The sequence below is a fragment of the Microtus oregoni genome, unplaced genomic scaffold (assembly GCF_018167655.1).
Source record: "Microtus oregoni isolate MIOR12 unplaced genomic scaffold, Mior012 000003F_ref0000135, whole genome shotgun sequence".
Taxonomy (NCBI): domain Eukaryota; kingdom Metazoa; phylum Chordata; class Mammalia; order Rodentia; family Cricetidae; genus Microtus; species Microtus oregoni.
Genome location: NW_024543062.1, coordinates 32,799,183 through 32,823,945, shown reverse-complemented (window position 1 = coordinate 32,823,945; position 24,763 = coordinate 32,799,183). Strand labels below are relative to the sequence as shown.

Genomic DNA, 24,763 nt, shown 5'->3' with positions numbered 1-24,763 from the left:
TAGGAGAATTCTGGGAAGAGGAAAGGCAGAGGTACAGTTGCCAGTCAGACACAGAGGATGCAAGATGAGAATGCCTCATTGAGAAAAGGCACCAAGCTCTGTGACTAAATATAGATAAAAATTATGGGTTACTTTAAGTTGTAAGAGCTAGTTAGTAACAAGCCCAAGCTAACAGGACAAACAGTTTATAAGTCTGTGTGTTTCTTTGGGACAGAATGGCTACAGGACCAGGTGGGACAAAACCTTCTGTCTATTAATGGTACCCATACGTTTGGCAAGAATTTTCACATAAAACCTGAGAAAGCTTTTTTAAAAAAGGATTCTAGATAGACAAGAACAGAGTTAAGTGTTGTTTTAGGTAACCATCTTTTCTCCAATAGGCTCTGTTTGCTGATGGCAAGCAGAGGTGCAGCTCCTTTAGGAGAGGCTTCCTGACTAAGCATTAGCAGCAAAAACCTCACAGCTCTTTCAAGAGGCTCTGCCATCAAACATTTAAGTGGTGTTTATGAGCAGTCGGCATCAGGCTTCTTGGTGATGGTATGGACCTAGAAACTCCACAGAGTCATGACAATAAATCTGGCTCCTGCAGTACATCTGCCATGAAACTAGACTCTCAAAAAGCTAAGGAATGGGATGGAACCAGCCACCAAAGTCACAGCTTTAATCCTATCCATATCACTTAGCAGAGTAAAGACTTATGTAGTCATAAAAAGATAGAGAAATAGAGTAAAGACAGATTCAGACAAAATAAAACTCTCTAAATGGGTTTATAGTGCTTTAAAAATATATGTAGATTTGGGAGAGAAAAAAGGATAGAGAAAGTCCTTTAAAAAAAAAAAGAAATAGGGTAGTTGGGTGTTGTGGACCATGCCTTTAATCCTAGCACTTGGGAGGCAGAGGCAGGCAGATCTCCGTGAGTTTGAGGCCAGCCTAGTCTACAGAGTGAGTTCCAAGACAGTCAAAGATACACATAGAAACTTTGTCTGAAAAAAATTAAAAAAATAAAAATAAAAGATATAGAGTAAAAAAAAAGGCACATAATGATGGGAAATACACAGAGAATCTAGCTACTGTATGTTATTGTGTTGTATTTGAATTGTTTGACTGCTGAGGAAGGAGCAACAGCTGCTAAAAGACATTTGATTATTAATGCTGCTGAATTAATCCAACCTATATATTTTAAAAATACCTTGACTTCAAATTAAAGTCAAAAGACATGTTACTTTGAAGAAGAGGTTCTGCTTTTATTTCCACAGGAAATGAGAGGCTGTGGATGCATTCTCAGTAAAAAAAAATCAGATTTGACCAAGGAAGACCCCCTGAGAAATCTCCAGTGGGAACAGATGATCCAGATGACCCAATGTTTCAAGCACCTCTGTTGCAGTTTCCTCTGAGTTTTACATCAAGAAGAACAGCCTTGAGACTGCTAGCTGAGATGACCCAGCCAGTCAGGCCTTAATCATAATTCTAAATTTTCTTTGGGTCCCATGAGATTATCAGTGTCCCCAATTAGCAGGAAGTATCCTAGAAAACTATGCCCACATTACCCAAAATGGATTATGAATGTTTATCTTTGTTTAGGATGTTGATTACAAGTTGTTATGGACAATGGTCAGGAAAAATGCTAAACAAAGGTGATTAGATTCAGGGTCTTGTTTTGAAAAGAAAAAACAAAGAGAGGAACTGCTGTGGGATAATGCTCTTGTACCCTGTAAAGATTTGTCAAACATATTGTTTTTATAAAATGCTGATTGGCCAGTAGTCGGGCAGAAAATATAGGTGGGGTAACCAGACCAGGAGAATTCTGGGAAGGGGAAAGACAGAGATGTAGTCACCAGTCAGATGCAGAGAAAGCAAGATGAGAATGCCTTAGTGAGAAAATACCAAGCCACATGGCTAAACCTAGGCAAGAATTATGACTTAATTTAAATTGTAAGTGCTAGATAGATAGATAGATAGGCTTGAGCTAATAGGTCAAACAGTTTATAATTAATATAAGCCTCTACGTGTTTCTTTGGGACTAAACAGCTGCAAAACCAGACAGAAACTTCCATGTATAATCTGTGCAAACATGGCAGTCATGTGCCCCTGCACTCAGTAAAGGGATAGATGTCAGGATGAGGGAAGGAACATCACTCAGGATGAACACGCATGAGGGAATCTTCCTAAGAGATTCTTCAGCAGCTGAGGAGAAGGCTCAGTCAGTAAAGGACTTGTCTGGCAAGTATGAGAGCCCATGTTCAGACCTCCAACACCCATGTAGAAAGCCAGGCATGGGGACACATGCTTGCTCTCCCAGAGCTGAGGAGGAGGAGCCAGGGGGATCCCTGAGGCTTGCTGGCCAGCTAGCCTGGCTGAATTGATGAACTACAGGCCAGGGAGAGACATGCTTAACAAAAAGGAAGGCTCCTGAATACCTGCTCCTGAGGGTATCCCTGGTGTTTGCACACACCATCACACACATGCCAAGGTCCACAGACCTGATTCCAAAACCACAAAGAAGGAACGTCACAGAATAGGCAGGGTCCCGGCCCTGCAGCCTGTGACATCAGATGGGATGAAGAAGCATATGGAAGTCACTATGGCATGTACTCCAACAAAACATGGTTGTAAACTAAGGAAGAAAAGAGCCATAGGAGAGAAGGTACTGGGGCCCTTTGGGGCCCACCTGCCTCTGTTTCCACACTAGAGATGTGTGTCCATCCAGAGAAACAGGTGGGACTCATGGCTCGGTACTTCACTTTCTCCCACACTCGTTCTGCTCTGTGACCCCCCTGCCATTGCCCACACTGCCCATTCCAATGCTAGGCTCTGCCACACAGTTGGCTTCAGCCAGCGATGTCAGTGCTGTGAGAGAGCCAGACAGAGCAGGGGCTTAAAATATATATGGGCACATTGGGTCTCTCTGCTTAGCATCTGCCTTTGCCATGAGTACAAGCCTACGTTTGCCTAGGTTAGCCTGCCGGAAGATGAAATACAGACCAACCCCTGACTGCCAATGTCATAATGAGCCTAGCTTGGGGTACAGCTTCTCAGCTGGCCCACAGACTCAGAGGCAAATGTAGGGCCCTTGCTAGTTGGCAAAAGTGGCTGGCCTTGGGTAACTGGTTATACAGCATGGATGTGGAAGCTGATGACATCGTGGAGAAAGTGGGTTTGTTTCTGAACTTTGCTTTAGGTTGTTCAATCAAAGTCTGTGAGAGCAGAGGTTAGCCTTAGCTACCAGAGGTCAAGGTCACCTCTGAGGAGGCTCCAGGGTGCAGCTGGGGAGCTGAGGCTCTGGGAGGGGACTTGTGCCATAGCCAGGAGAAGGGTTGGAGTCAGGTTTCCTGGCTCCTAGCTCAGCAGCCCTTCATGTTACAACGATGACCCCCTGTGATGGGGGGAATGAAACAAACGGTGACCAGTCTCACCCTCATCAGGGAAAGACCCTGTGACTTACAGAGTAGGTGACGCCACTGGAAGACACAGGCGATGCCTCGTTGTTGGCAGAGGACGTCACAGCCAGAGAAGCCAGGGCAGGGAAGAGGCTCTCCATCTCCGGCTCCTCAGAGAGGTTGTCCTCACTGTCAGCCCGGCCGTGCTTGTCTGTCTCGCCGGGCCAGCCCTCCATCATGGCGCCATCCTTCTCAGGCAGGGCCACGTCCAGGCTGCCAGGGATGGACATGAACTCCTCCATGCTCTCGTTGACAAGGAGATCACTCTCAAGACTATCTTGCACCGCCAGCTCCTCCCGGGGGGCTTCGTCCCGGGAAGTGGTGGCTTCGCTGCTCTGTCCGTCTTCTACGCTGCTGTCTCCAGGTCGAAACACAGCGGGGAGGCTGCGCTGGGCGTCCAAGACACTGTCTTCGGTGCTAAGGCTGGGCTCGGAGTGCTCAGAGAGGCCGGATGAGAAGTTGTGGGACGAAGGGTGCCCAGAGTCTGGGGAGCAAGTGCCATTTGCCAGGTTCCCGTTGGGGACTTTGGGCTGTTTCTCCTCTGACCTGCCTTCTACCTCTGTCTGTTCCACTTCATCCACAGACTCAAATACCTGAGGAACGGGACACACAGATAGGCAGGTCAGGGTGTGCAGGGCAACTCAGTTTAAAGCAGCAACTTAATATCCAACAACAGGGATGTTTCGGGATAGATTTACATGTAGTGGAAAAGCATGCAGTCAGTACAAAGGCAGTGTGCTCTTCTTAATGAAAGTCAACAGCCCAAGTGCTGAGATTATGTTGGCAATTCAAGAGGTCAATAGGGACATGCAGTTTGGGGAGAAGTTTGCTTTTCACCATACAGACGTCTAATATTGGGTTTATTTGTGGTTCTCTGTGTCCTTCAGCTGTAACCCTCAAGGTCACAGAAAACATCAGGTTCCAAAGCCTCACACTGATCTTCTGTGTGGCCACCATCAATCTCAGTTCACTGGGTCTATTTCTGCATTTTTGTGTGCAGTGCTGGGACCTCTTATAGATTACGTCAATGCACACACACACAGATTTTTCTACCCACGAGGTGACATTCTGTGCATGTTTTTATACTTTTCACTAAAAACAGCTATTTTATTTTTTTATTTATGTGTCTATGTGTATATGCCCACATGAGTGCAGGTGCCCTTGGAGTCCAGAAGAGGGCACCAGACTTCCTGGGGTTACACCTGGGTTGTGAGGCACCTCATACAGGTGTGGGGAACTGAACTTGGGTTCTCTGCAAGAGCAGTTCATGCTCTCACCCACTGAGACATCACTCCAGACTGCTTTGTGCTTTTCTTTCGGTTTGGTGAGGCTCCAGATGGGGTAAGCTTTACTAGTGATGCCCAAAGCTGTGGAACAATACATCTGCTGGCTGGTGTTTATGTGGGATCTTAAGAACCACCAGCTCTTGCTCTACATTAGGTATGTGTGTGTGTAAAGGCACCCAGAAGGTTCTGGAAGGCCACACAGGAGACATGATGATTGTAGCACTGCTCCAAGGGAGGACAGAGGCGATGGAGACAAAAGCAAAGTGCAGGTGTGAGGTGTGACGTCTTACAGGAGAGAAGGCTTGTGTTCAGCCTCCAAATTCACAGAGGCTGGGTCCGAGATTCAACCAATGCTGAGCAAATATACCCCGCAAGCCACTGCACCTGCACAGACCAGGCTCAGACACCTGTCCTTCCTTCCTAATGGCACAGCCCGATGGCTATTTCTATGTTGTTTTACACTGCACTACTCTATGAGTGACCTGAAGGATGCACTGGCCTGTGTACACACTTGTCATTTTACACAAAGAAGTGGGATCCTGGCATGCTGATGTGTACAAAGGCTGCATCCCATCACTGTGGATTCAAGGAGGCTGCAGGCGCTTGTGCGATGTAGAGAGCACACTCCAATACAGCCATAAAAAGCCCCAGACAGACCCAGTGGTGGTGGTGTACTCGGGAGGCAGAGGCAGATAGATTTCTGTGAGTTCGAGGCCAACCTGGTCTACAGAGTGATTTCCAGGTCAGGCTCCAAAGCTACAGAGAAACCCTATGTGTGGGGGGAGCCCAACACACAACACGTCAAGCAGTGAGAGGCTGCTAAATGATGAACATCCAATCCCTTCAACCCCAGGAGGAAGGGCGGGGCTGGTGTGGATGGGGGGGCACGAGGGGCAGGGCCTCTGAAAATCACCTGTGTGCTGCTGCTGGAATCGCTCTGCAGTCGGAGGTTCTGGCGGCCTGAGCTGCAGCTCTGGGAGGACTGAGGCGGATAGGAACCAGAGAGACAAAGATGGATGGTCACACTAGGGGCTCCATTCCTTCTGGCTGGCACAAGCTCCATCCCAGAACCCTTGCTCCTGGATGCTCCCTGGAGCCTCCTTGGAGATGACCCTGGCCTCTGGGTCCCACCTTCCAGCCTCCACATTAGAGCACCCCACCTTTAACAAACTTGAGAACTTCTGGCTAGGATTTATGTCCTTCCAGAGTAACAGATGGGGCTCACGGTTCAGTTTTTCTGTCCCACCCTCCCTACTCTGACCCTAGGCTCTGCCACGCAGTCAGCTTCAGTCAGTCTACTTTGGGTTATTTATCTGAGGACTGTGTAAAAGCAGAGATCTGTCTTAGCTACCAGAACACTCTTAAAAGTCCTTGTACATAGTAGGTGTTCAGAACACATTAGCTGAACATATGGAGGGCAGACGCTACACTGGAATCTGATACTGTCTTCTTAGGGCTGTACCCACACCTCCACCATTCCTACTGTTGTGTGTAAGAACTGAGCCCAGAGGGAAGGCACTGGTAAGAGACTCCCTGTGAACCTATATCTGATTCTGGAGTTTCCCCAATCCCTCCCACACAAAAGCTAACGGCAAGGCTGCCCCAAGGCTCTGTCCCTCTCACGCTGGCAATCTCTCAGACCAGCTGTCCTTACCTCGTTACTGATGGTAGAGTCCCGGTGCAGCATCCGGTGCAGATGGCTGTCCAGGCTAGCCCCTGAAGAGCACTTGGCCAGGGCGGCCGCGTGGGACTCCCGCTCCCTCTGTCTCACGATAGCCTCACAGCCCAGCCACTCCGACATGGTTTGTGCATAGCAGGCATGGATCTGTTCATCCACCTGTCGGCACATGTGCAAGTCATGTGAGGTGCTGAGCTCCCTGGACTCTGACCTGTCCGCATGTGGATAGTCAGCACCAACAGATGCGAGCTCCATCCCCACTCTCCTTTTGTCGCTCCTCCTTTTACTAATTCTCCTCTTACACAATCTTACACACCGCATGATTTCTCTATTTCCTCATTCATTTATTCATTACTTAATACATTTGCTCATTAATTTCTTTTAATAAGTACCCACAGTGTACTTAGTACCAAGTCAGGCATATAGATTACAAGATGAGCAACATTCTGCTATCTATCCACCCATCCACGTACTCATCCACCCACCCATCCATGCGTCCACCTCATCCACTCCCTCCTGTCCATCCACCCACCCATCCACATACTCATCCATCCATCCATCCATGCGTCCACCTCATCCACTCCCTCCTGTCCATCCATCCACCCATCCATGCGTCCACCCATCCACTCCCTCCTGTCCATCCACCCACCCATCCATCAGGTTAGGGCCACTCATAGACAGTCGGTGGCAATAACAGATGGGACGGTCACTGCTGGAGTTTCTCATTTTCAAGACTGAATATGCCTCCATCACATGACCCAGTAATTTTACCACCAGGCAATTCTCCAACACACAAAGCCTGCACTGGAAGTCAGTTGTGAATAGAGATTCATGACCGTGCCTAGCTACTGATCAGCTGCTTCAGAGTGAAGCTGTGGCATCTGCATGCAGCGATGCTCAGCCACGGAAGGAAGAGCATCACGGTTCTGCTGGAGGTCACCATGTGGGAAACTGAGTAAAGGTCACGTGGGTCCCTGTAGTGCTTCCTACAGATGTGCAGGAGTCCGTAAGACCTCAAGATAGGAGGTCGATTGATTTGAGAGTTCCCTTGTATCATGTTTCTACCACACAGCTCTTTCCTGATGTTCCTGCCTCTCCCCTGTCACCAGCAACACTGCAATAGGCAAGCAGGGCTCCACAGTACCCAGGTGCACACTGCACAGCTGCAGAGTACCTGGCCAGGTTCAGTGTACAGCTGTACAGTGCCTATGTGCACAGTGCCCAGGTACACAGTGCCCAAGTCCACAGCACCCAACTCTGTAGCACCTAACTCCATAGTACCCAGCCCCACAGTACCCAGCTCAGTAGCACCCCGCTCCTTTCATTGCCCTCACAGGTGACCAACCTCCTTCCTCTCCATCTCCGTCATCCCGAACTGGTAGTGGCCCAGGAGGAAGGGCCAAACTGCCCTGCGGATCTCGGGCTGGACACCCCCGTAGTAGATTAGCCGCAGCAGCTCTGGCTCCGGGTAAGTCTGTTTGGGAGGAGCAAAAGTTCTGGTCAATGGAGAAGCCAGTGTGGCCTGCAGCCCTGCAGTCTTGTTTCTGTGGTGAGATCCTGGTGTGAACGAGCATTCTTCCAAATGCCTGTGTTAGTGATGTGGTCCCTAGCTAGGCACTATTGGAAGCTGGTGGGGCCTTGAAGAGCTGGAATCCCATGTCGGTCTTAGGTCACAGTGGAGGAATGGTGGCTCAGCCCCACCCATAGTAAGCCTCTCTGTTTTGCTCCTGCCATGCTGTCCTGTGCTGCCTAGGCCCACAGAGCAACAGGGCCCATCAGATTTAAATCTCTACAATTGTGAGCCAAGATAAATCGTTTTTTCTAAGCTGTTCAGTCTGGAAACTGGTTACAGTAACAGAGAGATGATATAATACAGGAGCCTGCAACTAACCTTAGCACGAGAGGAGCTAAACCAGACAACACAAACCATCTACCAGTGGGGGCGTCTGAGGTCAGGGGAGACACACACTGTTGTGTGGGGACAAGGCCGAAGTGTGAGGTGCAGTGGCAAAAAATAAAGATGTGACTTTGTCTAGGGTGAGCCTGTTTTTATGAGGTGACACAAAAGGTGGGCACTGTGTGACCCCAGCATTCAGAGCAGGTCAAGTCGGAAAGTCAAGGTCGTCTTTAGTTACATAGAGTTTAAGGCCAACCAACATGAGACCTCATCTAAAATCAATCAGATAAAGAACCCAAAAGCCAGGAGGGAGAGAAGGAAGAAAGAAGGGGGCAGAGGGAGGAGGCAAGCGCCCAAGGCAGTACCTAATGAACTAGCCTCTCCATTTGATTCATACTCAATCTCATCTTGAGTTAGCTTGAAGAAAATTAAAGTGAAATAAAGCAAACTGAACATTTCCAGCGCCTCCTCTCACATCATCAACCCTCTGCACAGAAAGGGCTTCGGAGGCTTCCTGTGGTGCCGGCTGGGCTTTGTTACTTCAAGAAAAGTCACTGGTGCAAGCTTTGCGGCTACAGTGTATCCTTAGGCTGCCAAGAGAACACTGACCACCCAAGGAGATAACGCCTGCATAGTTAGCAATAAGAAAATGGGTGTGGCAAGAACGCAAAGTCTTTATCAGAAATGACTTTCTTTCTTTTAGGGTTGTGGGGAGAATCCCTGGAGAGCCATCTGTATCTCAGCTTTTTTATTCCTTTTTTTTTTATTTTATGTACAGTAGTGTTTTGACTGAATAATACAAGTGCACAATGTGCATGCAATGCCTGCAGAGGCCAGAAGAGGGCCTGGGGTCCCCGGAGCTGGAGTCAGATGGTTGTGAGCTGCCACGTGGGCACTGGGAATCGAACTCAAGACCTCTGGAAGAGCACCCAGTGCTTTCAACGGCTGAGCCATCTCTCTAGCCCCCTCACTTTTCTGTTTTCTTGGTTTTTTGAAATAGGGTTTCTCTGTAGCCTTGGCGTCTATCCTGGAACTCGCTCTGTAGACCAGACTGGCCTCGAATTTACAGAGATCCACCTGCCTCTGCCTCCTGAGTGCTGGGATTAAAGGCATGTGCCATGACGACCCGGCTACTTTATAAGAGTTATAAAATCACTCATCTCTAGGCTTATCATTTCCTTGTGAGGAAATTTCAGTAGTTGTATCTCTAGGAGTTTGCGAGTTGTGTTGTTAGTTTGTTGGTACATACATTTTCATAGTATTTGTGTGTTATCTTCCATTCCTTTGCCTGTAGTGTCTATAGTGATGTCTCCTCTTTGACTTCTGATTGTGGTCATCTATGTGCCCTACACACACCCTTGTGGTTCTGATTAAGAAAGTGCTTCCCAGCTTCACTGGTCTTTCCTGAGAGGCACTTTTATTGATATTTCTTATCTCTGTTCTCCTCTCTTTGATCTGATTCTGCTTTGATCACTGTTCATCCTTCCTCCTGTCTTCTGTTTGCTTCAGGTTCAGTTTGCTGTCCCCCTCAAGCATTAAGATAGAAGGTTAAGTTATTGACTTTTACATCTTTCTTCATTTTACTTTATAGGTTAAAAAAACAACCTGGACCTTTGTATGTATGTATTTTAAGTGTATGTGTGAGTACCTGCATGAGGTTATGTGCATTATACGCATGCCTGGTGCCCTCAGGGAACTGGAGTCACAGGCCACTGTGAGCTGCCTGCTGTGAGTGCTGGGAACCAAACTCAGGTATCCTCCAACAAAACCAGTGCTCCTAACCACTAAGCCATCTCTCCAGCCCCTAGACCTCTGTAATACTATGCTATGCTAAATTTTAACACTTATTGCTTTATTCATGGTCTTGGTTTCCATTGCTTGCAAATGCCATAACTGCAATTGTTTGCTACAACGAGAAGAGATGACAATAAAAACAGAAAATCCAGTTTCTGGGCTCCTGTATCCACTAGACTCCATTTCCCAGCCTCCTATGTAACTCGGTGGGGTCATAGGACAGTTTCTGGCCAATGGGTATGAGGGGAAGTAATGGAAGCTATTTGCAGGACTGGGCAGGAAGGGAGGGAAGTTGGTGGGTTCCCACAGGCTTCCCAAGAGACACTGAGTGCCAGGGAATGGCAGGTTCACGAGTCTCCCAGGTAAAAAAAGATGTGCACCCATTGATACCGCTCCCAGGGCTGTTCAGTGAGAAATAAGCCCAGTGTTGCCTGGCAACAAGAAAGCAGGTACTGTTTGTTCCTGAGACTCAATGTACCCAGCACACGAAGGTGGTTAAAGCTTGAGAAAGGGTCAGGCAGCAGGAGGGAGTAGGAAGTACTGGAGACTCTCTGGCTCATCTATTGTTTCATCCAATTTGACCTTAAACTGGTGTCTCCCAAATTGGATCACAGAAGCACTCCAGGGACTTTAGAAACACAGGCGTGGGCTCCTCTCCCGGAGATGCAGGCTCTGCCAAGCTGAAGCTGAGTGTAGAAGCCAGTCAGTTCTGCAGCTCCGCAGGAACCAGCATGCTCACACTGTGGCCGTGGGAGGTTGCGAGAGTACTCTGGCTTATCTGTTTCACGTTTTAATACACAGCAATCTACTTCTAGGAACCCATCCTCAAAATCAAAATGCCAGCCGTAGACAGGCATGTGCCAAGTGCTTCTGCCACTGCTCCTGTACCACTGGACAAGAGTCTTTAAAACAAGTGGGAAGAAAGCCAGGCCTGGGGCAGGTCTGCAAATCCAACCCCAACACTATGGAGACTGATGTGAGGTGTGTGTGTGTGAATTCAAGGCCAGCCTGGGCTATCTAGTGAGATTCCCACCCCACCCCCCAACCCAGGCAACAACAAATGAGAAGAAAAAGGGAGGAAGAGGGAGAGAGAGGGTGAGAGAGGGAGAGAGAGAGAGAGAGAGAGAGAGAATTCCTGTCAGCAGGAATTTAAATAAACTGTGAGCCATCCACAAACACAAAGTACTAAGTTCTGGCTCACTATTTCTTTGAGATCTGGAAGGTGGATCTGAAAGCAGAGCTGCTCACTGAACTGCAAACAGAACGCTAACAAGGTATAGAAGACGCCGCCCATCTAGAGGCCAAGAGATGGCTCAGCGTGTAGAGGCACTTGCTACCACAGCAACCTGGTTTCAACATGGTGGGAGGAGAAAGCTGGCATCTGCAAGCTGTTGTCTGCCGACCTCCACGTGCACACGGTGGCATCTGCATGCCCCCCACATACAAAATAAAATAAATACTTAAAAAATTTTAAAAATATAGAATAAGGTTAGGTATAAATATTAAGCTATGGCTAGCTAAATATTGCAATATTATATATACATTTCTATAACTCTATAGCTATAGATGAGAGATCAAAGATAGGATGATAGATAACTTTTGAAAGTCTATGTATATATAATAAATACAGAAATATATAAGAGCTGAATAATATGCAGTTAGGCATAAATGTATCTTTACAAATTATATTAAAAAATCCTGATAAACTATATTACTGTATATGACTTATATGTCTTTTTGTTTGTTTATTTGATACAGGTCTTACTATGTAGCCCTGACTGTGCTAGAGCTCGCTTTGTAGACCAGGCTGGACTTTAACTCACAGAGATCCACCTGCCTCTGCCTCTCGAGTGATTAAAGGTGTGTGGCACCATGCCTGGCTTTGACTTGTATGTTGTAAAGTGTTCTGTGGATCAGCTCTGTGCGTGCATACACATCTGTGGGTCAGCTCCAGGATCTCTATGTAGTGCTGTGGCTAGTTCCGATTGCCAACTTGACAGAGAATAGTATTACCTGGGAGATGAGCCCCTCTGGGCTCTGGTCATGCCTCTGGGGGATTAGCTTGATTATGTTAACCAGTGTGGGAAGACCTATATTCATTCCCTAGGCTGGGGACCCTAACTGTGCAAACGGAGCTGCCTGCAGTCACCTTTCTGTTTCTTGCCAGTGGATGAGACAGGAACAGCTGCCTCTTGATCCTGTAGCCTCGACCTCCCCACAAAAGTGGAACAGATGTGGAACTGTAGTGAAGATCAACCCTTACACCTTTAACTTGCTCGTGTCAGGGTATTTATGTTAGCTATGAGAAGGGAAACCCAGACACCGGCTGCATTTCCACATGACTTTGTAACTGTAGGTAAAGAAACAAAGGCACAGGCACAGATGGACAGCACTGGAGCAGGTGTCCAGGGCAGCCTGAGACAGACAGACAGACAGACAGTGTTGGAGCAGGTACCCAGGGTAGCCTGAGAGAGACAGACAGTGTTGGAGCAGGTGCTCAGGGCAGCCTGAGACAGACAGACAGACAGACATACAGTGTTGGAGCAGGTGCCCAGGGCAGCCTGTGACAGACAGAAAGTGTTGGAGCAGGTGCTCAGGGCAGCCCGAGACAGACAAACAGTGTTGGAGCCACAGACAGACAGTGTTGGAGCAGGTGCCCAGGGCAGCCTGAGACAGACAGACAGACAGACATACAGTGTTGGAGCAGGTGCCCAGGGCAGCCTGTGACAGACAGAAAGTGTTGGAGCAGGTACCCAGGGCAGCCTGAGACAGACAGACAGACAGACAGGCAGGCAGACAGTGTTGGAGCAGGTGCCCAGGGCAACCTGAGACAGACAGACAGTGTTGGAGCAGGTGTAGAGGTCACCACCCAAGGCCCACATGTGCCCCAAAGCAGCTATGAATTCATTCAACACATAACCATGAACTTACTCAAACATTATGCTATGAACTCAGGCGAACCCAGAACTCACAAAGAGGCCGAGACTGGCATCAAACTCACAATCCCCCTGCCTCAGCTTTATGAGGGCTGCAGTGACAGCTGTGAACCACCCTGCCCAGTCCAACTGTTTCCTTTTCTTCTCTTCTAGGTTGAACATCCCAGTCCCTAATACTTGCGTCCTGAAGGGTTTTACACTTCAGATTTTCTTGGATGTTTGAATATTTGCATGTGTGTGTGTGTGTGTATACACACATATACTGAGACATCTATAGGGATGGGCCACGTCTAAACACAAAATCCATACGTTTAACATACACCTAGACTCATGGTCTGTGTGTCATTTTATACAGTATTTTTAGTGGGTGGTATGTTTGTGACCTGTCATGTGAGGTCAGGTGTGGGATTTTCCATTAAGTTTCATGTCAGTGCTCAGAGCTTCCATTTTAGAACATTCTGGATGGGGTTTGGGATTGGTAAGCTGTACCTATGAATGTTTTCTGACCTCCCTTAGTTTCATCCGGATGGGGTTCATGTTAGCTGTGGGTCTTGGGACTTGACAGTCCATGTCAGACAGGCACGACTACCTGGGCCCCTTAGTCTGAACTGGCAAGATGGCCTTGCTCCACTGCCCTCTGGTGCACGAACCCTGCCCAGCTCACCGTGCTGTCCTGGATGTACTGCTCCCAGATGCTGGCGGTCAACCCTTGCCCAGCATCACAGGGCAGGTCTGGAGACACAATCATGTGATTGACCAGGGCCGACAGGTGGGTCCTCACGGTAGACAGGTGTCTGCAGTAGGCGAGCCCTGGCCCAGGAGGGAAGGCAGATGTTATCTTTTACCCAACACGCTTCACCCAGTCTCTCATGCATGCTCCATGTGGCTGTCCTGTTACCCACTCCCATCTTCAGGGCCCTCCCAACCCAGATAATTCTCACCATCCCCCTTCTAGACAAAGAAAGCAAGTTGAGCATGCTATCACTGGTGGCTTGACTGTTAAACCGTGGGGATGCTTTTGTATTTAGTTGGACACCACCCTCCTCTGCTGAAAGTTAAAGCAATTCACAGATGTGCAGTGGGCAGAGAAGGGACAGGAAGGCAGGGGAACCAAGGACTTCAAGGCTCACTCTGGGCCTGCCTCCCATTCGTATAGGAAGAACAAAGGCCAGATGCAAACAGAGTCACTGCTGGGTGGAAAAGGGAGCCTGGAAGATGCGGAGTGCTCTGCCTGCTGTCCAAGATGGTCCTGTCTCCTCAGGATCACCCTGCCTGGGCACCCTCATCCACTCTGCCTGGCATACGAGGCCCTCAGTCAGTGCTTGCTGAAGACCACAGCAGTAGCTGAGCCCAGTACTCACATCCGTAGAAAGCCCTGGAAAGGATCTGGTACTTCATGTTATCACAGAGCAGCTTCAGTGGAGCCCTGTGGGGGGAGAGGGGACAGAGGGCCACACACTGCTCAGCTGTGCTGCAGAAGAACCATCACTATCCACCCAGAGATCAAAGTCACTGTCAGGGTGGAGAGAGACTGCTGTGGCTCCCACTCACAAGCCCCCAGGCTTCCCTGGGGAAGTCGCCCCTGCAGTGTGCCTCTGTGGCTTGGATTCAGGTGGATAATCACCCAGCATATGACCCTGGCTGAGAAGTGGTCATGTGACCCAACCCAGGCCAATGAGAATCAGCCTTGGGATTTTTGCTGCATCTACCTAGAAACACACACTATCTTCTAGGTAGTTTCTAAGCCAGAGGGATACATAGCAGTGGTTGCTGGAAGTCTTCTTGGCCATCACCAGGAATGCCAGCCCAAGAACAGACCACCTTAAAGGTTCACTTACCCCCATCTGAAGACAACAAGAACAGACCATCTTAAAGGTTCACTCACCCCCATCTGAAAACAACAAGAACAGACCACCTTAAAGGCTCACTCACCCCCATCTGAAAACAACAAGAACAGACCACCTTAAAGGCTCACTCACCCCCATCTGAAAACAACAAGAACAGACCACCTTAAAGGCTCACTCACCCCCATCTGAAGACAACAAGAACAGACCACCTTAAAGGCTCACTCACCCCCATCTGAAGACAACAAGAACAGACCACCTTAAAGGCTCACTCACCCCCATCTGAAGACAAGAACAGATCACCTTAAAGGCTCACTCACCCCCATCTGAAGACAACAAGAACAGACCACCTTAAAGGCTCACTCACCCCCATCTGAAGACAACAAGAACAGACCACCTTAAAGGCTCACTTACCCCCATCTGAAGACCCTGAGAATAGACCACCTTAAAGGTTCACTCACCCCTATCTGAAGACAACAAGAACAGACCATCTTAAAGGCTCACTTACCCCCATCTGAAGACCCTGAGAACAGACCACCTTAAAGGCTCACTCACCCCCATCTGAAGACAACAAGAACAGACCACCTTAAAGGCTCACTTACCCCCATCTGAAGACAACAAGAACAGACCACCTTAAAGGCTTACCCATTCATATCTGAAGACCCCAGAGCTGTTCCCATTCTGAGCATCTGGGGCCAGCCAGGTCCAGAGCTGCTGTGTTCCTGACCCTCTCAATCATGCTAGTACATTCTCTTTCTTTTCTATTTTTTTTCTTGATTTTTTTGAGACAGGATCTCATGATATAACCCAGGCTGGCTTGGAACCCACAATCCTCCTGCCTCAGCCTCCTGGGTGCTGGGATCACACAACTACTCCAACACACACACTTCTTTTTTCCTCTTGAATCAGTGTGAAGTGATCTGCTGTAAAGTGGCCCATGGATTTGGCCCGTGGACTGCACAGGAGGCAGGGCTCAGAGTCACTGCTCTCTGCACAGAGCTCCTGAGGGTGTTTGGAGTGAAAAGAGAAGAACACAGCCTAGCATGGCTGGGGAGATGGGGGCTGAGGAGGGCTGTGTGCTCACACAGTGGACAAAATGGAAGAATCCTTATGCATCTATCCTGAAGCTATCCCAGGGATGCAGACAGACCCAGGAAGCCTGCTGGCAAGGGAGCATGGCTGAAGTCCTGGGTATTTACATGGAGGGAGTCCCTCTTCCCACCCTCAGGATGTGAGACTTGGTCTTGCTCAAGGTGCATACAGTGAGCAGTTCCTCAGGGTGGTTCATACTCTGCAAAGAAGCGAGCTCCTCAGGATACAGGTATGTAAGTCAGACGTTCTGAGAGCAGGCACTGGGAAAAGTAGCATTGCTCAATGGTCCATGGTGACTACTTACTAGTTCCTTCTAATAACCCTACTAAGTTAATGTTTCATGGAGGAGCACACAAAACAATGACCATCCTTAAATAATATTTCTGGCTCCTAGTGTATGCTTGGCCTGTATTTCTTGGCCTCCCTGTGAGTGGGGCCACTGAGTTGAAACAGAAATACCATTGCCTCTGACACTGTGACTAGTGACATCCAAGTTGATGTCCATTAGAAAGCAGAGCCATGGCAGTCATAGCATTTGGGACATGTCAGCATTTACTGTAAAAAGCCATTGATGTTTTAGGGCTCTTTGTTACTGCAGCAGAAAATTACCCTGGCTGACAACATGGGAGGGAATTCCCGTGACTACAACTACACATGGCTACGATTTAAACCTTGGGGATCCACAGACCACGTTCACACCTCCCAAAATTTAGGCCAAGGCAAGAGATAGAGAGCCACAGGCCTTAGGTCAGTGCTTCAAGCACCTCCATGTGCAGCCTGAGCCCCACATACCTCTCATGGTTGCAGCCATTGGATGAGCCGCCATCAGCAGAGCCGCTTTGTGAACAGGAAGAGCAGGAGGACTTCCGAGGACTGGGTTGCCACAGGGATGGAAGATTGTTCACAGAGACATCCATCAGGTCCTGAGGCACTGTGGTGGGTAGTGAGTGGAAAGGGGGCCCGGCAATAACCTTGGTTAAACCAACACGGATTACAGAAACTTGACCCCAAGGCAAGTAGCTCCCTCAAAGCTGGCTCAGGGGCAGAGAAGACAGGAGTGTGACTGTCCCAAATGTGCCCAACCACAATCTGATGGAGTCCCCGAGCCCGCCTGATCCAGTGAAAAGCACCACCAAGCTTCAGAGACTCCGGCTGCAGAGCAGAGTGGAGAGCAGCCGAAGGCGGAAGTAGAGAGGAGGCAACCAGAGCCCGGAAGCCTGCAGACAACCCCACCTTGCCATGCCCTCATTCAGTTCTGCTCACAGGAAGGTGGCATGAGGGAAGGGGAGCCTACTGGGTGCTCCTGAGTTCCTCTGCCTCTAAAGGAGCTTGTGTGGCCAGAAGGGAAGGAACAAATTTCAAAATATAAGCGGAGTCCCCAGGGCCCGGGTGGGGGTAGCGCTGTTCACACTCCTAAACTAGAAATCACCTTCACCAGGTGACTCAGGTAAGGAGGGGGGCTCCTTAAAAAGCCATATGCCCATCTAGTACCCCCGATATCCTGGAGACAAAATCCTCAAATGCACCCAACTTGTGGTTATAGGTTCTTTCCTTCCACATCTTCCAGATGTAGATTCTGGGGCTTCAGGCACGGTGGCCTTTACTAGCTGAGTCGTCTTGTTGGCCCAAGGCCTGTTTTTTTTTTTTTTGTTTTGTTTTGTTGTTGTTGTTGTTGTTGTTTTCCAGTCAAGGACATAAAACCATGCCCAGCTCTTGGGCTGTACAGAAGGGGCTGGATCTGGCCCCTGGGCACGGGTTGGGGAGCCCTGCTCTAGGACACAAGATGTGTGCTCATCCTCTTACCTGCTATGGCCTCTTAGGACAACTGCTCTCACCTAGGTTCTTTCCCTAAGCTCAGAGAGGGGGAAAGACTCAGACTCTTGTACCCTCTCCTTGTTACCAGAGCTCTGCAGCTGACTGGGCCATGCTGACCCACACAACAGAGAAGCATGCTGGCTACAGAGTGAGGCTCTCGCACCCACCAACGGTGTGCGGCTCCCCTCTCTCCTCACAGACTCACCACTGAGCTGGCCAGAAAACACCCAGGTTCTCAGGCTGACCCAGGGAGGCACAGGGCAGCAATTGTGCCTCCAGCACTCACATCATGCAGTCAGCACCTGCGAGTCACGGAACCTAACGGCTACCTTCTGCAGGGTGGGGACTGAGGCACGAGACTGCTTGTTTGTTTATTTTTTCCATTTTCCTTGGGAACAGACTCAAATGATGACATGGCTGAAGCGGCACCCAGCCCGGGAGGAGGGGACCTGGAACCAGACATTACTGGGGGGCTGCTCCTTCACACTCGGTGTGGGGATGGTGAGGTACCCTCTGGTTTGTCCCCACTGGATCCCCCTGGCCACCACCAGAACAGACTGGCCAGCAGCAAGCATCATCCAGGCAGGACCAACGGACACGGGTCGAGGGCCGCCCAAAAGATCAAGGGTAACTTGAGACAGAGATGGCTCAGTGGTTAAGAGCATTGCCTGCTCTTCCAAAGGTCCTGAGTTCAATTCCCAGCAACCACATGGTGGCTCACAACCATCTGTAAAGAGGTCTGGCGCCCTCTTCTGGCTTTCAGGCATACAGACAGAATATTGTATACATAATAAATAAATAAATATTTAAAAAAAAAAAAAAAAAAAAAAAAAAAAGAAAACAAAAAGAACCAGTGAGGAGGGAGAGCTGGTGGGCGGGACAGAGACCACGAGAGAAACCAGCTCCCCTGGGCTCTAACCCTCCCCTGTTCTGTTCCACATATATTGTGTGGATTAGAGAAGAAAACACAGGACATTTATAAACTGCCCACTCAGTGCCAGGCACTAGATCAGGTTTGCCATTTATCCTTGGTGACCCGTGTTTCAGAAATAACAGAGATTCCTAACAGTGGCAATAACAGCAGTAATGGGGAGAGCTAGGGCCTGTTTCTCTTTGAGACATGCACTGCCTGGCAGCCCCGGCCAGCCTCAACTCACATTCCTCCTGCTTCAGACTCCTGAGTGTTGGATTACAGCATGCTCCATCACACCTGGCTCAATCCAGGCTTGTGTGTGTGTGTGTGTGTGTGTGTGTGTATGTGTGTGCGCGCGCGCGTGCGCACATGTGCATGCACATGTATGTTTGAACAGGTGCACACGTATGTGTGAATATCAGTGCATGTTTGTGCAATGCTTGTGGAGGCCAGAGGTCAGTCTCAAGGGTTGTTCTCCAATACCATGTATGTATTTTGGCTTTTGAGACAGTCTCTCACTGGCCTGGAACTTGGCAAGTAGAATAAGCTGGCTGGCTAGTAAGACCCAGGGAACCACCTGACTCTGACTCCCTAGCACTGGGTAGCAAGTGCCTGCCATTATACCATGCCCACTTCACATGTGTGTGGATACACGCGTGTATGCACTTAAGTGCTGCATGCACAATTATGCTTGCTTGCAGAGGTCAGAGCAAGATCTGGAGGTTTTTCTCTATTCCTTGTTACTTTATTCCACTTAGGGTCTCTTACAACTTGAAGGCTTGCAATTTTGGCTGTGCTGATTACCCAGGGAACGCATGGGGTTTGCCTAGCTCCATCCTCCAAAGTTGGGGTTATGGACATTTGTAGTCAAGCTTGGCTTTTTATTAGATATTTGAACTCAGATCTTTGTGCTTGCATTGGCTCCTTGTAACTCGCAGTGAGATACTGGTAAGAAGGTCACACAGAGGCTAGTGTGCATCTGTTCAGTGTGTGCCGGATGCCTGCAACAGACAGCCCATTTCACAGACAAGGAAAAAGAAGGCCGGGGAGGGGATGAGAAGAAACCTGACCACGTCACGCCAGGCTTCCAGAGCCCACAGCACCATCACTATTAGTGTCACCTCCTGCCCAGTGGGTGCTGTTGGTTCTCATTTCGGGGGAGGTGGGAGGCACTGGGACACTTATGGCTTTGAGCTCCCATTGCTGGCCCCAGCCCACGACTTGTAACTTTTGGAGTAGATCTCAGGAGGAGCCAGTGAGTGCAGGGCCGAGGGCTGCTTACCAAATTCGGACTGCATGCCAGGGTAGATGATGCGGAACACGTAATCTGTGGCTTCATCATCCTCTTTATCTGATGATGTGGACTCCGAGGACCCCTGCGGGCTCCGTTTGCGCAGCTTAGGAAATACCTTCCCCTACAGGAACACATTCCAGGGCAGACTTCAGAGCCATCTGTCCCCACGCCAGCAACACTGCGGGTCTCACAGTGGAGCCCAGTGACACCCCATGGCTGGCATCTCCTCCGCCTTCTCAAGGCCCCCACACCTCACCTTTCCTCGCTGTGACCAAAGTGGTGGGTCCAGCTGCCCATGTGGAAGCAATCCATTCTCCAGGCAGGAGAGGAACTGTAACAGGTGCCCACCCTTGGGGAAGCGGAAGGGCGGCCTCTGGATTCCATCCTGGCTCACCAGCACGACAGTCCCACCGCTGTCCACTGCCACCACCATCGCCAGATAAGAGAGAACGGCAGGTGTCACTGTGAAGCATGGTGCAGTACCAACACATGCATCCACCCCCAAGACCAACCAGGTCAGGAGAGCCACTCTGAGGCTCTGAGGTGTAGGTGACTGCTAAGAACATGTACTTGACACCTAATGCATACCAACACTGTATTAAAAATTCTGTCTTACTGTAACCCCCAGAATATCCCCGCAAGGCTCAGCTATGATCACCTATTTCACAAGGGACAAAACTAAAGCTTAGATAGGTTTTGTATCATCCCCAAGGTCACACAGCTGGTAAGTTGCAAAGCCTGGACAGTATCTGAGTCTGCCTTCGTAAAGGGGATTAAACCATTGAGTTCCATACCTAGATGAGACACAGCGCACCCTGTTTGTTCTAAGTGTACCTTCTTCCAGTTTTAATGGAATGTTCGGGTTATTGATCTCAGGTCTGCATACCACTGATCTTGGACTCAGAAAGATATGGGTTTAAGTCCTGTCTCCAGAGTCAACAGTCCGTGTCACTTTGTATGTGACTGCATGAGGCCACCTTGTCACTAAGTGGTTACAATGACTCAGAGCAGCACACTCAAGAAGGTAAAGCCATTTGCTTGAGGAGACACACAAGTGTTCTGTGATGCTAAATAAAGGAACAGGGTAAGGTGGTGAGGAGGGACAGGGACCCACAATGGACGCCTAGCCACCCGCTGTCCCTACCTTGCTGTGGCAGTGAGGTGAGGTGGTGAGGAGGGACAGGGACCCACGGTGGACACCTAGCCACCCGCTGTCCCTGCGGTCCCTACCTTGCTGTGGCAGTGAGATGAGGTGGTGAGGAGGGACAGGGACCCACGGTGGATGCCTAGCCACCCGCTGTCCCTACCTTGCTGTGGCAGTGAGGTGAGGTGGTGAGGAGGGACAGGGACCCACGGTGGACCCCTAGCCACTGCTGTCTTGCGGTCCCTACCTTGCTGGTGACAGTGAAGGTAAACAATCTCCTCTAAGCGGATGGTCACGGCGTAGTCCCAGTAGACGCTGGAAAGGGAAAGTGGGGGAGACTGCAGGAGACCAGAAGACCAAGGCAGGGGCACCTCTGCCTTCACCAAGACCCACTTGTCCCAGTATCTGTGTCCCCAGACTATCCAGCCATCCTCCCCTTCTTTTGGTCTCAGTACCTCAACTTTCTGAAGAATCCCTCCTCCTTAGCTACATGGTCTACCCTGGGACTCTGGGATGATCACCTGACCCAGGCTGGCCAATCAGCACTGAGCAGTCACAGTGATTAATACATGATTGGCACCACTACTCAAGCACATCAGTGGCGGGAACGATCCTTCCTATTTATGCCTAGACAGCCCAGGAAGAGCTCCTTGCTGCCCAGGGATGTTCAGACCATGCATGGAAGGTCAGGAAAGCAAAGACAGGATGAGTCCCGGCATGGTCATTCAGGTCCCTGGGTCCAGCCTGCGGTCTCCTGCTCTTGGACTCCTTGGATCATTGGACAAATGCTCCAGTTAGCTTGGACTTGACATTTTTGTACCTGGAAGTTAGGTAGCTATACTAGCCCAGAGCCTTCCCTCCAGGCCACCATGTCACCACAGGCAGAAGTTAGAATGGCCACTCCCAACTCTGACCTTACGTGGGTAGGTAGTATGACTTGAGGGTTAATCTAAGCCTCAGTTTCCTGGACTATAAAATGGAGGATCCAATAAGATCCCTACTGTAGTGTTTCTCTGGGGATTCAAGAGAACCTTCATTTGAAGGACTCAACCCAGAGCCCCCCATATAGTCAGCTCACAGCACAATGCTTTGGGCAGGGTCACTCTGAGTACTGACTGAAGCATGCACTTCTAGCTTAGAACCCACCATGCTTCTAAAATGATTTTCCCCATCAGAACACCTTGGGAGGGGGCACCTGGGAATGTGGGCTCTGTGGGAGCCTAGGAACGCAACTACTCAGAAACTCCGGACCAGAGAGCAGAGCTCAGCGCTCCCTGGTAGCGAAGCCACTCCCAGATCGACATGGTTTTACCAAGCTGCCATGTAAGCACATGGGCATGATCAAGACCCATCCTGGGGAAAGAGGAGGCCCCGTTACAGAGCCCTCTAGCCCAGACTCCCCTAGACAGCCGGGAGGATTCTCTCCCTGTGTGACTGTCTTTCTTCTCTCCTGTCACCATGCATGGCAGTCTTTTCCTTTCAACCCCTGCTTCTGCCCTCAGCTTCCCCAAGGACATCTCTTTTTCAGAGATCCTCTCATGGCATCTGCTCGGGAGGACCCAGACTAGCACAGGTACCAAGCCAGTGGCTGTATTCTACTTCTGACACCTTTTATGACCCACCTCTCCACTCCTCTGCCTCTCAGTTGCAGTCAGAGCAGAATCTCATTCCAGGCCTTCCTACCCTGGGCCACCAGCTGGCCACGCCAACGGCCAGGGAGCAGACATCCTCGATGGTGGTCAGCAACTACAGTGCCCTTTGGATTTATCGGTCCCCCTACATGTGTATGCACACCCTGCAGTGCAGGTGAGGAAACTGGGGCTGGGGGTGTGGAGATGGCTCAAGGCCACTTGGCTGTGGGGGTGCAGTTCCTGATTCAGTCTGACATGTCCTTACAGCTTGGCTAAGGTGTCATTTGCAGTCTCTAGATTTGCTATCCTTACACTTTGATAGGTCGGGGAAGCATATTTATGAATTCTTTAAATTGCATTTAAAAATTAATTAATCAATTAATTAATGTGGGGGGAGTGCACATCATGTTGAATGAGTAGAGGTCAGAGGTCACTTCTCTCCTTCTACCAGATGGGTCCCAGGGATAGAGCTCAGGTTGTCAGGCTTGGTGGAAGGCACCTTTGCTCCCTGCACCACCTCACTGGCCCTGGAGAGCAGATGTATGGATGTGATGGCCGACCATGCCTACCCCACCCCCAACCCCACCCAGGCTCTGCCACTCTGTCTCTGGGTGCTTCCAAGGCTGGTGTTCTTTTTGAGGCCACAGCAGCAAGGAGGCTAGTAGGTAACCATGCCAACCAGGTAGAATGGCAGGCAGGGCCATCCTCCGCTGAGAAGAGAGCATCCTTGTGCTTAGGGGAGTGAAGAGGACTCATCTGAAGTTCTCTTACCTCTTCTCATAGTCCAGGTCCCCCACAGACCCATTCATCAGCTGGTTGGGTGTCCACTTCAAGGTCATGACATCAGCCGTCTGGTGCAGGGACAGGTACCCTGGCACGGCTTCCATGTCATCCCTCTGCAGAGAGGAGAGGAGAACTCAGGCCAGGTCATGTTGCTGGACACAGAAGCAGAACCCAAGAGCTGAGCTGTTGGTTGCCACCACTTGGAAGCCACTTGGCACCCTTCCCGGTGCTGTGCTGAGCAAAGCCACCTGCAGCCGAGCATCCAGGGTGAGCTTGGCAGAGTCCAGCTGCGAAAGCTGCTTGCCCCAGCACGTGCCCCCATGTCTCCCTCTTGAGACTGTCTCCACCCCAAGGTTCCTCCGGTCCCAGTAAAGGAGGCTGCGGCTCCAACATCGCCCCCTTTACAGAGGCCTGGATCTAGGCCAGTCTTTGGGGGTAAAGAAAGGGCAGGTAACCTATATCGCACCCCATAGGTGTCACCCAGAAAACCTTCCTCCTAGCATTCCTCTGTACTTCCACCCCGCAGCCCAATCTTCCACCTACCCAGAATCTGCCCATGGGCTCTCTCACCCACTTCCCATCACTCCAAGTTAGAGGGTGGACAAGAAAATGCTCCCATCTCTCTCCTGGGAAGGAGCCCTCCACTCCTGAGTCACAGTCTTATCTGCCCCCGATTTGGGACACATCTGACTTCCTGTGGCATCTCACAGCTGTGAAGTGGCTGTTGTTGCGTGATCACACGCAGGCTGTCTCATCTCTGTCAATCACTCCTCCGTTGAGCTTGGCAGAGCTGTTGTTTTGCAGGGAGGACATATGAGTCCGTTTTAAGCACCTCCTGACAGAGGAGCCTGTGAGTCAGCTGTTGTGACGTGGCCTTGAGAACAGGGTGACAGTCCATTTTTCATCTCCCCAGGTCACCCAGCCCCAGATCTCCTTGGAAGGCAGGGACAGCGTGGTCCATGGGCCTTCAGACTGGAGATGACAGCATTCACCCTATGCTTATCGGAACTTCTGGGTGAGAGGTCACCATTTTTTTTGTATTGAGAGACTGACAGGAAATGTTTAAGGCTTTGGGAGCCATATATAGATCATGACAACCACTTGTCTCTGCCACCAGAGCCTGGCATGGTCGTGTTTCAATATCTGGATGACTCGTATTCTTTCTCTCCTCCTCTCTCCCTTCCTCCCTTCCTCTCTCCCTCCCTCCCTCCCTCCCTCC

The 24,763-nt window shown here is 49.9% G+C and overlaps 1 protein-coding gene across 2 annotated transcripts in view; it reads right to left on the bottom strand.

The window, feature by feature from the left end:
* Window positions 1-24,763, bottom strand: part of Sgsm1 (small G protein signaling modulator 1) — a 71,364-nt gene that overhangs the window by 19,147 nt on the left and 27,454 nt on the right. For both annotated transcript variants that reach the window (XM_041648419.1, XM_041648420.1), the window contains 11 exons: window positions 23,533-23,657; window positions 21,378-21,445; window positions 20,243-20,406; window positions 19,975-20,107; window positions 16,757-16,895; window positions 14,390-14,454; window positions 13,693-13,838; window positions 7,747-7,875; window positions 6,378-6,560; window positions 5,637-5,705; window positions 3,443-4,030 (listed from right to left, as the gene is read on the bottom strand). In XM_041648419.1, coding sequence (XP_041504353.1) covers window positions 3,443-4,030; window positions 5,637-5,705; window positions 6,378-6,560; window positions 7,747-7,875; window positions 13,693-13,838; window positions 14,390-14,454; window positions 16,757-16,895; window positions 19,975-20,107; window positions 20,243-20,406; window positions 21,378-21,445; window positions 23,533-23,657 — 1,809 coding nt within the window. The remainder of the gene's footprint in view (window positions 1-3,442; window positions 4,031-5,636; window positions 5,706-6,377; window positions 6,561-7,746; window positions 7,876-13,692; window positions 13,839-14,389; window positions 14,455-16,756; window positions 16,896-19,974; window positions 20,108-20,242; window positions 20,407-21,377; window positions 21,446-23,532; window positions 23,658-24,763) is intronic.